Source organism: Cupressus sempervirens, chromosome 1 (genome assembly GCF_028749045.1).
Source record: "Cupressus sempervirens isolate cs-2001-9-10 chromosome 1, ASM2874904v1, whole genome shotgun sequence".
Taxonomy (NCBI): Eukaryota; Viridiplantae; Streptophyta; class Pinopsida; order Cupressales; family Cupressaceae; genus Cupressus; species Cupressus sempervirens.
The window spans coordinates 84130036-84145073 of record NC_143118.1 but is presented as its reverse complement, the minus strand read 5'-3'; the positions used below and the strand labels follow the sequence as shown (position 1 = coordinate 84145073).

At 32.7% G+C, this 15038-nt stretch overlaps 1 protein-coding gene across 8 annotated transcripts in view; it reads left to right on the top strand.

Moving 5' to 3' along the window:
* Window positions 1-15038, top strand: part of LOC149576345 (uncharacterized) — a 163648-nt gene that overhangs the window by 29048 nt on the left and 119562 nt on the right. For 7 of the 8 annotated variants that reach the window (XM_089816937.1, XM_089816931.1, XM_089816943.1 and 4 more), the window contains exon 3: window positions 11243-11301. In XM_089816937.1, the coding sequence (XP_089673063.1) occupies window positions 11243-11301 (59 nt within the window). The remainder of the gene's footprint in view (window positions 1-11242; window positions 11302-15038) is intronic. The other variant, XM_089816933.1, reaches the window with a different exon arrangement.

Here is a 15038-nt window from a genome sequence, read left to right as displayed (position 1 = left end):
GTTTTCTTGTTGTGTTCAGAGACTTTTGTTTCTGTTCTGGGAGGGGGCGAGGATTGCATTTCCTCTTGGTCATGCCCCATCTGGGCTGCCATTTCATTCATTCTTTTTTCCATATTATCCAACTTTAGTTGCGTTTCTTGCAAAATCTGAAGTAGTAAATTAGTGGAAGATTGTGGGTTATTTTCATGGACCATGTCTTGGCTTGCAACATTCTCTTCACTGCTCATATTTTTTGTTTATTGGTTTGACCTGGATATTATCAAGATTCTTATGTCAATTTGTTGTGTTATTACATTTTTTTTCCTAACTTAATTTCTACAAGATAAAGAGATTGCGAGCAGATAAAACGCAGGAATAAACCAATTTATTTAATCAATTTTAATACTTCTATGTTGTATTTATGACTGCCTTATTAACAAAAATTTGCCCCTCAGAGGATGTGTACATTATAGATTTAGTCACTTTGAATTTTTATTTATTTTCAGCATTCAATTCAGTTTCAGATTTGTACATATCCCGCACCATCCAAGATCTATGGAAGTGCATAAGAGAATTGGCCTAACAGACGTTCCAAATTTGAATCAGTTTGTTTCTATAGACCATTGGTAGGAGTCCACCTGACTCTTTCTTTCCTCATTCGTAGCAAAGCCTACTTTAGGGTTTCATGGTCCTGAGGCATGGAACAACAAGTGTAGTTGTAGTTCGGTATGTTCGTAATTAGGTATAAAAAGATGGGATGTCGTGCCTTCTTGTAAGGTGTTTTACATACTTGCATCCTGTACATTTAATCCAAGAATTTTCAGGTTTCCTAGTCTTTATGTAAGTAGTGTCGAACCAAGCCCTTTGATACCATATGTAACAAAATGAATTTTCATAACAAAATAAAGAACTAATATTTGGTTTCACATAGAAATGAAAGAGTTTTCTTCAACAAACTTTCAAAACAAAACATTCTTAAATCCTTTTCATGAGACATAAACTAATTTAATAACTAACGACTAATTGAGATAACCATTCAACTGAAATAACTGAAATAACAATTAAATGCAGTAAATGAAATATGATTAATTGAAGTAATTGAAATAACAATTGATTGAAGTAATTGAAATAATGATTAACTGAGGTAATTGAAATAATGATTTCCTATCTTCAGTTGCATATAGTAAAGAAAATGCATGATCAATTACAAGAGGAATATAAATGCATATCAGGAAAGGAAAGAAGAAAACATACAAGAAGTAACTGGTGAGTCTTTAACTAGTTGTGCAAGCCTCGACTTTCGGTAAGAGGAGAAGCATCGACTTAGGGTTAACCTCCCAACCTTGGATCATATCCATCCCCACACAATCTTTTGAAAAGAAAGGCCCTCCCATCCTCAAGATTGGGCTTGGGGTACTACTAGTCCAGCCACCTGAGCATTTCCGGTGTTTAGAATGTCCGCACAGTTATGGACAAACATGTCTGAATAATTAGCACTACCGACATCAAGTGATCTTATGAAGGCAAACATGCCCTTCAATGACCTTGGCCAAGGTTTTTGGATGGGTTCTATTACCTGATCACCACCGCTCGACTTGACAATAGGAGAACATCAAGTATGAACATGCATGAGCTATTAAACGATTTCTCTTTTTAAAATATATATTATTGTTATATCGTTTTTGATTTCGTTTTCCATGTTATTGCAGATTCCTTTATCACCTCTTCACCTCTTGGCCATTTAGCCAGGTGAATCCCAGGTGTTTGAATCTCAGAGTAAACCAACTCAATCTGCCAATCCTTAGCTAGTGAATGATTGATTACATATTCAGTATATCTCAGCTTTTATGGCTCGAGGAAACAATCTTAAGACTTGCAAAAGTACAATTCGGTTCTAACTTACAGTAATAAAAGAAAGATGTTTAGACTCAACATGACAATTTGTCTTTACTCAATATGGAGAGATTAGTCTCTTTGATATTACAGTGTAGACTTCTCATGGACGTACTTCCTTCTGCAATAATTTATAATGCAGAAAATAAAGGAAGGAAGATGTATCACTCAAAAAAGAAGTGACCACTTAACCTGGTCTAACATAATACATAAACGTGAGCTTTGGCTTGATGTTTAATAGCCGACTTCCTCACAAAAGCAATCCGTATGCAATATCAGAATGTGTCCAATTTCTGCCTTCAACAAGGGTGTAGAAACAAGGAGTAAAATTGTGGAAAGAAATGTAGGAGTAAAATCGTGTGGAGGCAAAAATACATATCCGACTTCTCTCGGCTTCCCAGTATATGTAAAGGCATTCAATTTCTCAAGGCTTCCAAGAAGTCGTAACTCTTAAAGAAATGTTTTGCCTTCTTGGATGCCGATATGATATGCCAAGTGTGCATTTCGGTTTCAAGTAAAGAATTGAATAAATAAAGAAAAGAATTAGAAGGATATGAATCAAGGATAAATTGTAATATATTTATCTACTTGCACGTATATGTATTTATAAGATTGGCATCATATTATATGTTTTTATCCAAGGTTGTATATTTTATTATGTATATCTAAATACAAGCTTTATTTGGAAGATTATTTTATCTTCTTGTACATGTATTTAAATGTACGTATTAGATAGAATCTTGTATAAAAACTATATTATGATGTCACCTTTATTTCTATATCTATGTGCACATACATAAATGTGTTACAATGAAATGATGGAAATGTCAACCATAAGCTGTTAAAGGTATGTATTTTAATTAAGTTAAAATTATTAATGTTTTTAATGTTTATTCAATAGCTCATGCATGTCCAAATGATTGTATCCTATTATACAAGTTGCTAGGTCCTTACCAAGATAGTTAGAGGTCATACCTGTTGACTAGATAAGTGGATTAAGATAGTACCCCATTCCGTTGATCCTGTTTAACAATGCTTCTCCCCTTCATCTTCTCCTGCAATCACCCGTGAAACATTTTCCACGATAATAACAAGTTCCATGATAAATCCATAATAACATTTAATGTAGATATTAGCAAGGAATTTAATTATTAACCATAATTCCGAAACCAAGCAACTACTGATTACTATCATCATCATATGACAAATAATGGTTAACGACCATCATCTTTAAATAGTTAAACAAATAATGCATACAACAGATATATTTAACTACATTTTTTAACATGATTATGAAAGAAAATCCATTCAATTAAATGACTATAATAAATTTAAATTAGGTCAAAATTTGGGATGTAACAATCAATCTCAAATTAGGCATCTCCCTTAAACTCACAAGAGCGCTATATGTACTTGGGATCAAATGAAATTTAGTTTCTATTTTAGCTCGTGAAGACAAGGGATACTAAATCACCTTCATGGAAGGAAAAGTACTAGCTTGGCCAAATAACTCAATTATCAAGAATGCTCATACCACTAGAATAAGCCATGGATACCTCTACAAGCTGTGTACTTCTCCCTCTTCAACATTAATCCATGAGTCAACTAATGCAAGCAAAATCTGACTTACACTCTTTAGAGAAGATGGCAACAAGACTACCTAAACTCAAAATTGAACATGAAGAGACAGGCAAAGGGTGTGCATTAGGGATGAATACTTGAAAGCATCTTTTCACAATCGTGAAAGTAAATCTAAAATTGTACTAGAACTTGTTCGTTTCAATTTTTGTGGACCTATGTCCATTCCCTCCATAGGAGAATTTTTGTATTATATTATCTTTGTAGATAAGTACTCTAGGAAAACTTGGAGATACTTTCTAAATTTAAAGAATCTGAAGAAATTCTTACAAGGCACAAAGAATTTAAGGCTCTAGTAGAAAACATATCAGGGGAGAAGATTTAAACTCTAAGAATTGACAATGAGAGGGAATCCACTTCAAAATATCTCAATTTTTTGTTAAATACTGGGTTTAAGAGGGAGTTCATTGTTCTTTACAATCCTCAACAAAATGGAGTTGCGGAATGAAAGAACATAACTATTATTGAAGCTACCAAAGCCATAATGCATGAACAAAACTTAGAAACTTACCTTTGAGTTGAAGCTTCCTGTACTGCCATATACATCCAAAATAGATGCCTACACTCTCATTTAGAAAGCAAAATCTTAGATGAAGCATTCTTTGGAATTAAACAAAACATAAGTCATCTAAAAATATTCAACTCTCTAGTTCACATTCACATTCACATTCCTAAAGAGAAAGATCTAATTAGAATTTTCTGAGAAAAAGAAGGGAATTCTTGTTAGCTATAGTTAAACTTCTAAAGCTTACAAAATTTACATTACTAGACAAAGACATATTGAACTAAGTAGATATGTGATATTTGAAGAAAATATTACATTAAAAGATCCAAAGATGAAAATGAAATAAATGATGAAGATCCTCAAAAGGATCCCTCTCTTGACGTTCAGAGGGAGACTCAAGATATTTGTTATGCAGGAAGTTCACTTAGTCAGTTCATGTGTGAACCAATGCAATTATAGGTCTAAACACATTTAGATACCATATTACTACATCAGAGACATGGTGGAGTAGAATATAGTTGAGCTGAAGTATGTCGGCACAAATAACTAGACAACAAACATCCTCACCAAACCTCTTGTGAAAATGAAGGTGGAATACTTCAGAGGTAAACTTGGTATGGTTGTAGATATTGAGAATGAGTCTTAGTATCCTTGATTAGTGTACTAATGAAATACTTACATATTATCATGAGTGTTATTTCATGATTCTTTGAGCCCTATGTACATCATGAAGAAGTGATGACTTCTAAATGATTACACTTTTATTTTTGAGAAGTTATTGCAAGGTGACAATCTTATAATAACATAATCTTCTATCATGATGGATATCATATGATCGATATCTAAGGAGATCATGATAGATTGTATCTTGTAGATCTATACCAACTGAGAGATAAATATTGTCAAATAGATATCTATGAGTTGTATTGTATAGATATATCATGGTGGATTTAATATCTGTGGACAACTCATGATTTTGATATCCCTATGGTAAGTATCATATCAGTGATACATGTGCACATACCTATGGACATTTTGACTACTTGGTGAATATCGTGAAATTTGATATTCGTAGGTCATTACTTTGAGTAGTTGGTAAATATCACGAGACTTGATATTTGTAGGCCATTTACTCTTAATATCATGAGATAATATTATAGTGGATATCTTGTAGTAAGGTATCCATGGACATGCCATACAATCCAATGATATTTTTATGGTGCATATCTCATAGTAAGATATCCGTGGACATGACATAACATCTAATATGACATTGATCCTCCCTAGCTAAGAGAGAGTGTTGATGTTTTATAGCTTCAATCGGATAAAAATAAATATGACTGATTACAGACTCAAATTTATTTGTAGATATATAAGTATCTATATTATGATACTCTATATAAAAAGATTAATTAGGGAAGAAATTAATATGATATTATAATATAGAGATTATATATATACATATTAGTAGTCATAGTAATTCATTTAAACTTAAACATATTTTATTATGTTATCATGCATGTTGTAAAGTAAGCCTGTCAAGCAACTGTCTAAATTGACGGGAGTCCAAAATGGCGGGGGTCTGTTTTATGATTGGGGTGGAGACTGTCCACGGGGGACGTGACTCCACATGAAGTAGGGTCATGCCCCCCCGTGGACACATCCACACCGTCCAGTGTAAATGCCGTGAGCCTGACATGTATTGAGATCATCAAACACTTAACATTAATCAGTGTTCTGTATCGTACATTGTCGGTTGAATACAGACCCTTGTTGGTGATAACGTAATCTGCTCTCACAGCAGAAATTTATACACAAATTCTGGTGTAAACGTTATCAACATTTACTGCAGAAAAACAGAGTCTTTAAGAGAATAATACACACACACACACACACACACAAAATTCTGATAAATATCATCAACTTATTAAAATAGATAAGTTTTCGTTATAAGAAATCTGATCAAAATTTTAACAACCCCTCATGGTATTGCAAAAATAATGGCAACTAAAAGAACTTGGACATATAATATTGATTTTCCTCAATTTATTTAATCTTTCAAAGCCAGCTTTATGATGTTCCATACCATCTTAAATATCGGTATCCAAGTATTTAACTCTATTACAAAACCACTTTTTCCTTAACTGAAAGTGTTTTCTTGAGTTGCACCTTGTTGCCATGAAGTTTATCTGACCTGTTTATTGATCAACTAGACCTATACACTAAACATTGTCTTAAAATCCTCAAGGTATTGTAAAACAAACGATAACCTTAAAGCACAAAGTGTCATTGAGAGCATATTTCAGTTGTTGATAGGAGGCTACCAGAATTGTCGGGTGTTACACATGGGATGACTGTTGATACTCATATCGCTCCCCTCATTTCTTTGATATTCCTATTTCAATTTTCTGTCCATTTGCTAAAAAGTATTTGTTTGATTGGCTTTGTACGCGTTACCATTTTTGGGCAGATAATGTAAAATAATAAAATTATACCAAAACCAAGTCTAGGCATGTTTAAAGTTTTTGGGGTAATTCTGAGTGTTGGGATTATTTTATATGCCAAATAACACAGTGTTATTTGGCATATAAAGCTTCTAAATTTCATTTTTAAATTTAAAAATTGGATCTAGGGCTTTTTAGATTTTATTTTTTGTATGATTTTTCGGGCAACAAAATGAGACACTTCACCGTGAAATTCTCTCCAAATTCTTTTACTTAGCTTTGCAAATTATCTTTTGCTAGCCTGAAGTTTTAAACTATCAAGAACATTACGAACAATAATGTGGAGATTATCCATATAAAGATAATAAGGTGTAGAAGTTGGAAAACCAGTCAAGCAATCTTCAATCGTCCAGTGAAAGCCATACTTATATATGATGAATTGCTTGTGGACATGTTGCTTATATTATTTACATCTTACAAATTTATATATTTATATGGATCCACCTAGATCATATATCTTATCATGTCAAGGATCTGAGGATGTAGTGATTTTTTTTTAAGGCTGCTATTTTCAACTTTGTTATTTTCATACGGGGTATATATCTGAATTTTGTTGTTCTCTTAGAGGGTATATATCAAATTTGTTATTTTCTTAGTGGGTATATATATGATTTTTGTTATTTACTCAGGGGGTATGTATCAAATCTGTTATTTTCTTACGGGGTATATCTCAAATTTGTAATTTTTTTTAGGTGGTATATATCAATTTTTCAATTTTCTTAGGGGGTATATATCAATATTTTGATTTTCTTAGGGATCTATATATCAATTTTTTTTATTTTCTTAGGGGGCCATATATCAATTTTTTAAATTTTCTTAGGGGGTATTTATCAGTTTTTTTATTCTCTTATTTATCAATTTTTTAATTTTCTTAGGGGGTATATATCAAGGTATATATATGATTTTTGTTATTTACTCAGGGGGTATGTATCAAATTTGTAATTTTCTTAGGGGGTATATATCAAATTTGTAATTTTCTTAGGGGGTATATATTGTAAAGTTTCTGCTAATTCTTTGTTCTTTGGATCAGACTTTTAGTCCAGACTTGAATTGCTGAGAATGGTCTTCTAAATATTATGAATATTCAGATTGTTTGAGGAAGTTAACACTTATTTTAAATGCAGATCCAATACTCTATAGTCGATCTTGATTAGATTAGAATATCTCTGATTTACTATTCGTTGGATGTAGAATGCTTAGAGGAGCAGACTGTTGTAACTGTGTGTCCTATAACTGCATTTACAACCTACATAAATATCTTGACTAAAGGGCATGTCCCTCAACCATACTGCTTCTTGGGAGGCCATCCCTACTGCAATGTATTCGGCTTCTGTGGAACTCTGTGATACTGAAGACTATTTTCTGCATATCCAAGATATCATTGCTGATCCCAAACTGAAACAACATCTTGAAGTACTTTTCCTGTCTTTAACACTTCCATCCCAATTTGAGTCAGTGAGTCCATGTAAGTTTAAAGCAACTTTCTCATATTTGAGTCGGAGATTAAGAGTGCCTTGTAAGTATCTCATAATGTGTTTAACTGTGACTAGGTGAATCTCCTTCGGTTCACACATAAACTGACTTAAGGTATTAACTGTATAGCAAATATTTGGTCTTGTATTTACTAAGTACATAAGAGACCCAATCATCTGTCTGTAGAGAGTAGAATCTATGGATGGTGATTTTGCAACTGCTTCCTTAAATTTATGTAGATTAGTCTTCATAGGAGAAGACATAGGTTTGCAGTTCCACATTCCAAATTTAAAAAAAATATTTGATGTATACTTCCCTTGATTTAGTATGATACTATCAGAATTCTGCCGTACTTCCAGTCCTAGGAAGTAATGATGGAGTCCTAAATCTTTCATCTCAAATTCTCTAGTTAGATCTTTTTTGCATTGATCTATGAGATGATCATCACCTGTTATTAGTAGATCATCAACATATAGTATCAGAATTGCCATATCATCTTTATCTCTTTCATAATATAAATTTGGATCAGCTTCATTATTGGAGAATCCTAAGTTGGTGAGATACTTATCAACTCTTTCTTACTAGGCCCTGGGAGCCTGTTTAAGCCCATAGAGAGCTTTCTTGAGCCTACAAATAAAAGCGTTAGGATCATGAGTTTCAAATCCTTTAGGTTGCTCTAGATATACTTCTTCTGAAATCTTTCCATTTAGAAATGTTGTTTTCACATCCATCTGATGTACCTTTCATCCTTTTGATGCGGCAATTGGTAAGACTGCTCTTACGGAGGTATATCTGGCAACAGGGGCAAAGGTTTCTTCATAATCAATCCCTTCTTTCTGAGAAAATCCTCTGGCTACAAATCTGGCTTTATACTTCTCAATACTACCGTCAGCAGCATGCTTTATTTTAAATATCCACTTGGAAGAAACAATAGATTTTCCTTTAGGTCTTGGAACAATTTCCCAAACATCATTTTTCATGATAGATTGGTACTATCATAGCCTCTTTCCAAGTTGTATGTTTAATAGCATCAGAGGGATTGGTTGGCTCTGTTTTGGATAAATCACTTATGTTAGCTGTATAACCAAAGAATCTTTTAGGTCTCTTGCTTTCTCTGATTTTTCCGGAAGGTGCAGCAAAATCTTGAGCTGTTTCAACTGTTTTAATGGCCCAAAGTGGTCTTTTCTTTGAATTTTCTTCAAGTTTCATATTTTGAATTTCATTTTTCGATTTCCTCTAAGTTCTCCCTCTGGGACCCAGATTCACTATTTCTTTCAGAACTAGATAAAGGAGAAGGTTCATCAGAACTTATGGCTTTTTAAATGCAAGATCTTCTTCAAAGATTACATCTCTACTAAGTTCAATAGTTTTTTTGTCCGGGTATGAAAATTCTATATGCTTTAGAAGTTTCACTATACCCTACAAAAATACCTTTCCTCCCAGAGGATTCTAACTTGGATCTCTTTTATTTATTTGATGTGATTTAGTTGCGTTTTTAATGCAAGAACCCTGGTTGCATTGTTTACTTCATATGCATTTCATAATGCATTCATCATATCAAAGGCAGTTTGATGTTTTGTAAGCATAGGTACAATATCATTTTTAACTCCATCCAAGATGATTTGAATAGCTTTTTTATTTCTTTTGCTCCATATAGATTTGTGAGGTTCAACCAGGGGTTGTTTGGATGTTGCATCAACGAATTATTTAACATTATTCTCTTCAAAAATCATCAAGATTCTGAATTTCCAGGCTTCAAAGTGTTCTTTCCCATCAAACTTATCCTCGGGTCTGATTGTGTATGCCATTGAAGATAGAACAAAGCTACTGAATATGTAAGAAGTCTGATAACTGAATTTTGCAGAGCCCTAGATCTGATAACTTGGCTCTGATACCATGTAAAGTTTTTGCTAATTCTTTATTCTTTGGATCAGACTTTTAGTTCAGACTTGAATTGCTGAGAATGGTCTTCTAAATATTATGAATATTCAAATTGTTTGAGGAAGTTAACACTTATCTTAAATGCAGATCCAATACTCTATAGTCGATCTTGATTGGATTAGAATATCTCTGATTTAGTATTCACTGGATGTAAAATGCTTAGAGGAGCAGACTGCTGTAACTGTGTGTCCTATAACTGCATTTACAACCTACATAAATATCTTGACTAAAGGGCATGTCCCTCAAAGGAACATGTCCCTTTCCTAAGTCGGCCCATATGTCCTTTCCAAAAATCGGCAATTTTAAGGTTTGAGTAAAACATTAACCACTAACTAACACAAGTGTGTTAGATTAGTGTTTGAATATTAAATACCCTTCTAGGAAGTTGCTGCCTCACAAGAGGAATATAGGAAAATATATAATGCCATACTTAAGATATTTATGATGTGAAGATCAAGTGCGGTCTGCACTACAGACCTATAGATTTTCTGGTTATATACTTAACATATATCAATTTTTTGATTTTCTTAGGGGGTATATATCAAATGTTTTTTTTCAGATATGTTATTTTCTTAGGGGGCATATTTATCTTCTTAGGGGGTATATGTCAAATTTGTTATCTGTATATATTAAATTTGTAATCTTCTTAGGGGTATATATCAATTTTGTAATCTTCTTAGGGCGTATATATCAATTTTGTTATATCATAGGGTCTATATTTTTTTGTTACTTAGTATTTTAATTCATTAATATCATAGTAGTTACTATATGTCATGTCTTGCCTTTAGTTGTAATTTAAAATATAAGGTCTTTGTCGTTTGATAAATATATAGTATATATCTCCATATAGTGTATATTTATATTTATTATAGCTCATTCTTTAATTTGTTTGCTCAATGTTTTTTAATCTTTTTGTGTATTGCATGTAACTGGTGTCATTAGGGGAGTTAACTTTAGCTTGGTGGCTTGAAGAAATTTATGCACATGCATTTATTTAGATCTTTGTTGTAATGTTAAACCCCAATATTGTCTAGTGTAAATTTTCTTCAGAATTTATTAATTTTGTAATTTTAACGTAAGGTCTCTCTCTCTCTCTTCACACACACACACACAAACACATACATATTTATTGTATTTATTTAATCTCTAGCTCAATAATCTTTAATTCATTTTCCCAAGTTTTTTCTTGAATCTTTTTATCAAGGCAACTTGAAGAAATCTATGCATGTTCATTTAGTTTATCTTTGGTATTTGGTTAAACGCTAACATTGTCTACTAGAAATCTTATTAATAATTATTTGCTTCATAGGAACATCAGATTCAGAGGAACCGGAAGTTGAGAGACAGAAGTTGAATGCTAAGCTTGAGGTATGCTATTACTACTTGTTCTAGTTTGAGTCCTTTGTTTTTTATGTTTTACTACTTTTAGTCAACTTGACTGTGAGCATTGTGCAATATTGAACATTGTTTTTATTTGATATAATTAATTTTTAAAATTACCATTGAATCCATCGAGGCTTTGGGCATTGTCTCATCTCATGTTGAAAACCACCAAATTTAGCTTTTTCATTGTCACTGCCTTGTAATTACACCCACTATTCTAAAAATTAGAGATAAGATGAAGCATGTTCTCTTCTGATAAGAGAGTGAAAGAAAATATGTTGTTCAATCTCTGATACTAAATTTTGAGAGCCAAGCCGATTGTAGTACTGTTCTGGTGTTGGCATTTTTTTTTGGTTGGGTTTTGCTGAAGAAATATTTGTATTATGATCTCCTTGTGATATTCAAAGCATAGTTTGCAAGCTCAGACTCAGATTGTACTTGACAAGCACAATTTTTTGGACTTTTCAAAAACTTGACAACATTAAAAATACTTAAATACTTGAAAAACACTTTGTTTTTTCCAAAATTCAATTGAAAGGTGTATCCGATAAGTCAAGAAACATGATGAAGTTTTTTATATTAAACTTGATTCTTGAATATATTGCTGGCAAGTGAACAAAACTGTAGGCATAAATGTTGTCATTGAAGGCAACGTAATCAACTGATAAGATCACCCAACTCAATGATCAGTTTTGGTTATGGATAATCAAGATAAATGCCCAAGTATAATACAGGAAGACAGTGTACGATCAGATTGTTTTAATCAGCGAGCACAGGATATTAATCATTATTGGCCACAATTTTTGGATATTGGTAGTACATGGTCTGCATATGATATAAGTGTGTTTACTTGAGTTCAGATAGTGGTTGGCACACATTTTGGAAGGATAATACGTTAACTGGTTGATATCGCAGAATTCAGAGTAAGTGTTGGTAATTGGGCAAATTGGCCTAAGGAATTGAATTGCCTTATCAATTCAGTTACTTGCATTGAAGGGACGACATCCTAGATGTTAACCCTTGGATAGTAGTTTCTAATATTCTGTCTTGGTTAATGTGCCACACGTTTTGTGAAGACAGTTTTGAAGGCTGATTGAGAAAATAAGTTGAAAAGGTATATAAAGTAATTAGTATTTGGATGTGAGGGAGGATGATGAGATGCAAACTTTATTTATGATGATGCTATGATGCTGTACAAGTGATTAGATGTGAGATTTGGTGCTTGATCAGATCAAATGCAAGCTACATAAATGACTAATCAAATATTGTGATATTAGCACAGTCATTTTGGTATTGTAATTGCTATCTCTTGTATATTGGACATTAAGTCCATATTGAGCAGTGAGCTCCTATTGTAATACAACTCCTAACAGGGTTGAGACCTCTAACAAGGACTAATGTACTAAATGTATGTAATGACTCCTAATAGGGTCAAAACTCCTAACAATGGATTTTCAGAACAATACATAGTTGTGGGTACCATTCCCACCGGGGCTTTCCCTTGGCCAAGGTTTCCTCAAAAACAGATCATGGTATGATGAGCTTCTTACTGTTATGTGCTTTACTTTTCAGTATTGTTCTTTGTGGATGCATATGGTTAAGTTTTGAAATAATTAATTGGTGTAAAAGTGCCGCAATACAGATTCACCCCCCTCTAGTATTGCTTATTTCTAACATATATATATGGTTTACAATATGCATTATCATGTGAAGCCAGATAGCGGACAGGATAATTAGTTGACAGCTGATAACTATTGTGAATATCATTGAAAATCATCATCATAATTTTTATAGTAGGCAAGTAAATTTTTTGTTTTTACAATTTTCTCTTCCTCTTGAAAAATTGGGGGTAGAAGATATGGTCCTCACACTTGATTGTGACTCCCTACTTGATCTAGTAGATTGTAGTTATGGCTACACCTTGCTGGTAGGTGGCAACAACTCCTCTACCATATTAGTGTCATCCAATTGAATGTCTCTTGCTTATGCTCCAACCACATTGTTATGGTAAATCGATGTTGTTGTAGTTGTATTAAACAAAGGAGATGAAAACTCCTTAGATAGATTTGAAAAAATGATGTTTCTAAAAGAAACAATCATGAACTAAAGACAAAAATTGAAACTACTTAATAAACTATAGACTAATTAAGTTGATCATTGAAAAAACATTCTAATATTCTAATACCCTCCCTTAATGGTCATTGTCTAATTGTTGTCTTTTGTTTACAAATTCTTCAAAACATTTTGTTGCTGCTGAGACCCTCCTTGGATCTGCAAAATGTTATTGACCAAAAAGCCACGATCTGACCAAAAAAGAATAGAGAAGGGTTTCCCCTTCTTTAGAAAGCTTCACAAAAAGAGACAAGAGCCTGCCACTGAGATGAGTCTGCTAGTAACCCTCCTAGAATCAGCAAAACATTTGATTAGAAATCATTACAAACCTATAACGGAGCTGCTCTTCCTTGGAGACAGAGACAAATACAGAGAACAACTAGCACGATTTTGAGGAAAAATTGGCAAACCTTCCAAACTTTGTAGATGAGCATCATGCCCAAAAACATGCTACAATAAGCCATGATATTTAAGGAGAAAAATTAGAAATACTAGACACAATTTTTGAGGTGAAAAATCAATAAAAAAACAAAAAATAGAATCCGAGAGGTGGATCAAGATACAAAACATTGTTTTTAAGGAAAAATAGTAATACCTAACAGATAATTCTTGAGGTAAAATTTAAAAACTATAAACCCAAAAGAGAATTTTATAAGTGAAATTTATGAAAACCCATCAAAAATCTGTTTAGGGAAAAATTATGAAAATCCAATAGAATTTTTTTTAGGGAAAAAATTATGAAAACCCATCAAAATTTTTTTAAGGGAAATTTTTTTGAAAACCCATCAGAAAAAATCTTCATGCGGCAAAGCACTAGACTTCACATGGTAAAATAGTTAATGCAAGTTAAAACATGCACATGCAAGAACATGCAACTCACATGCAACCTTTGAAAATCAGAGACTCTTGTTGAAACCAAGAAATTGCATGATCAAAATCCTCAACTAGGCTTGTGATTTTCAGTAAAAATCTTTGAAGACGAACTACAATTTTTTCATAAAATACCTTGACGATTTTTGTTTCAAGAAATCGAAAAACCAAATTTCTGGAATTATTTCCAGATTAGAAGAGGTCCAATTTTTTTTTTTAAAATTCGTTATTTTATGAAATCCCATTGATGTGCTTTGATACCATGTTATGGTAAATTGATGTTGTAGCTATATTAAACAAAGGAGATGAAAGCTCGTTGTATAGATTTACAAAGATGATGTTTGTAAAAGAAACAATTGCGAACTAAGGACGGAAATAGGAAGTACCTAATAAACTAAAGACTAACTAAGATGACCATGAAAGAAATATTATAATATTCTAATGCACATCTCCATAGCTCGTCTCTTGAAATCAATAATCTTATCATCTATGAATGAGGAGAGCTCATTATCATGCATGGTCCAATCAATGTAGGGATGATTCTCATTTAAAATTGTTGGTGTAAATACATATTTACTATTTATACTTAAGTTTACTTGGGTTAATGCATTATTTTATTATTTATTTAGGTGAGATACTTAGGAGTTTGTGTACTCTCATGAGTTGTCATGTTGACAACACAGAAGTACGCAACTCTAATTCAGCACATGGTGTCTACAACACTGGAGTTTGCATCATTC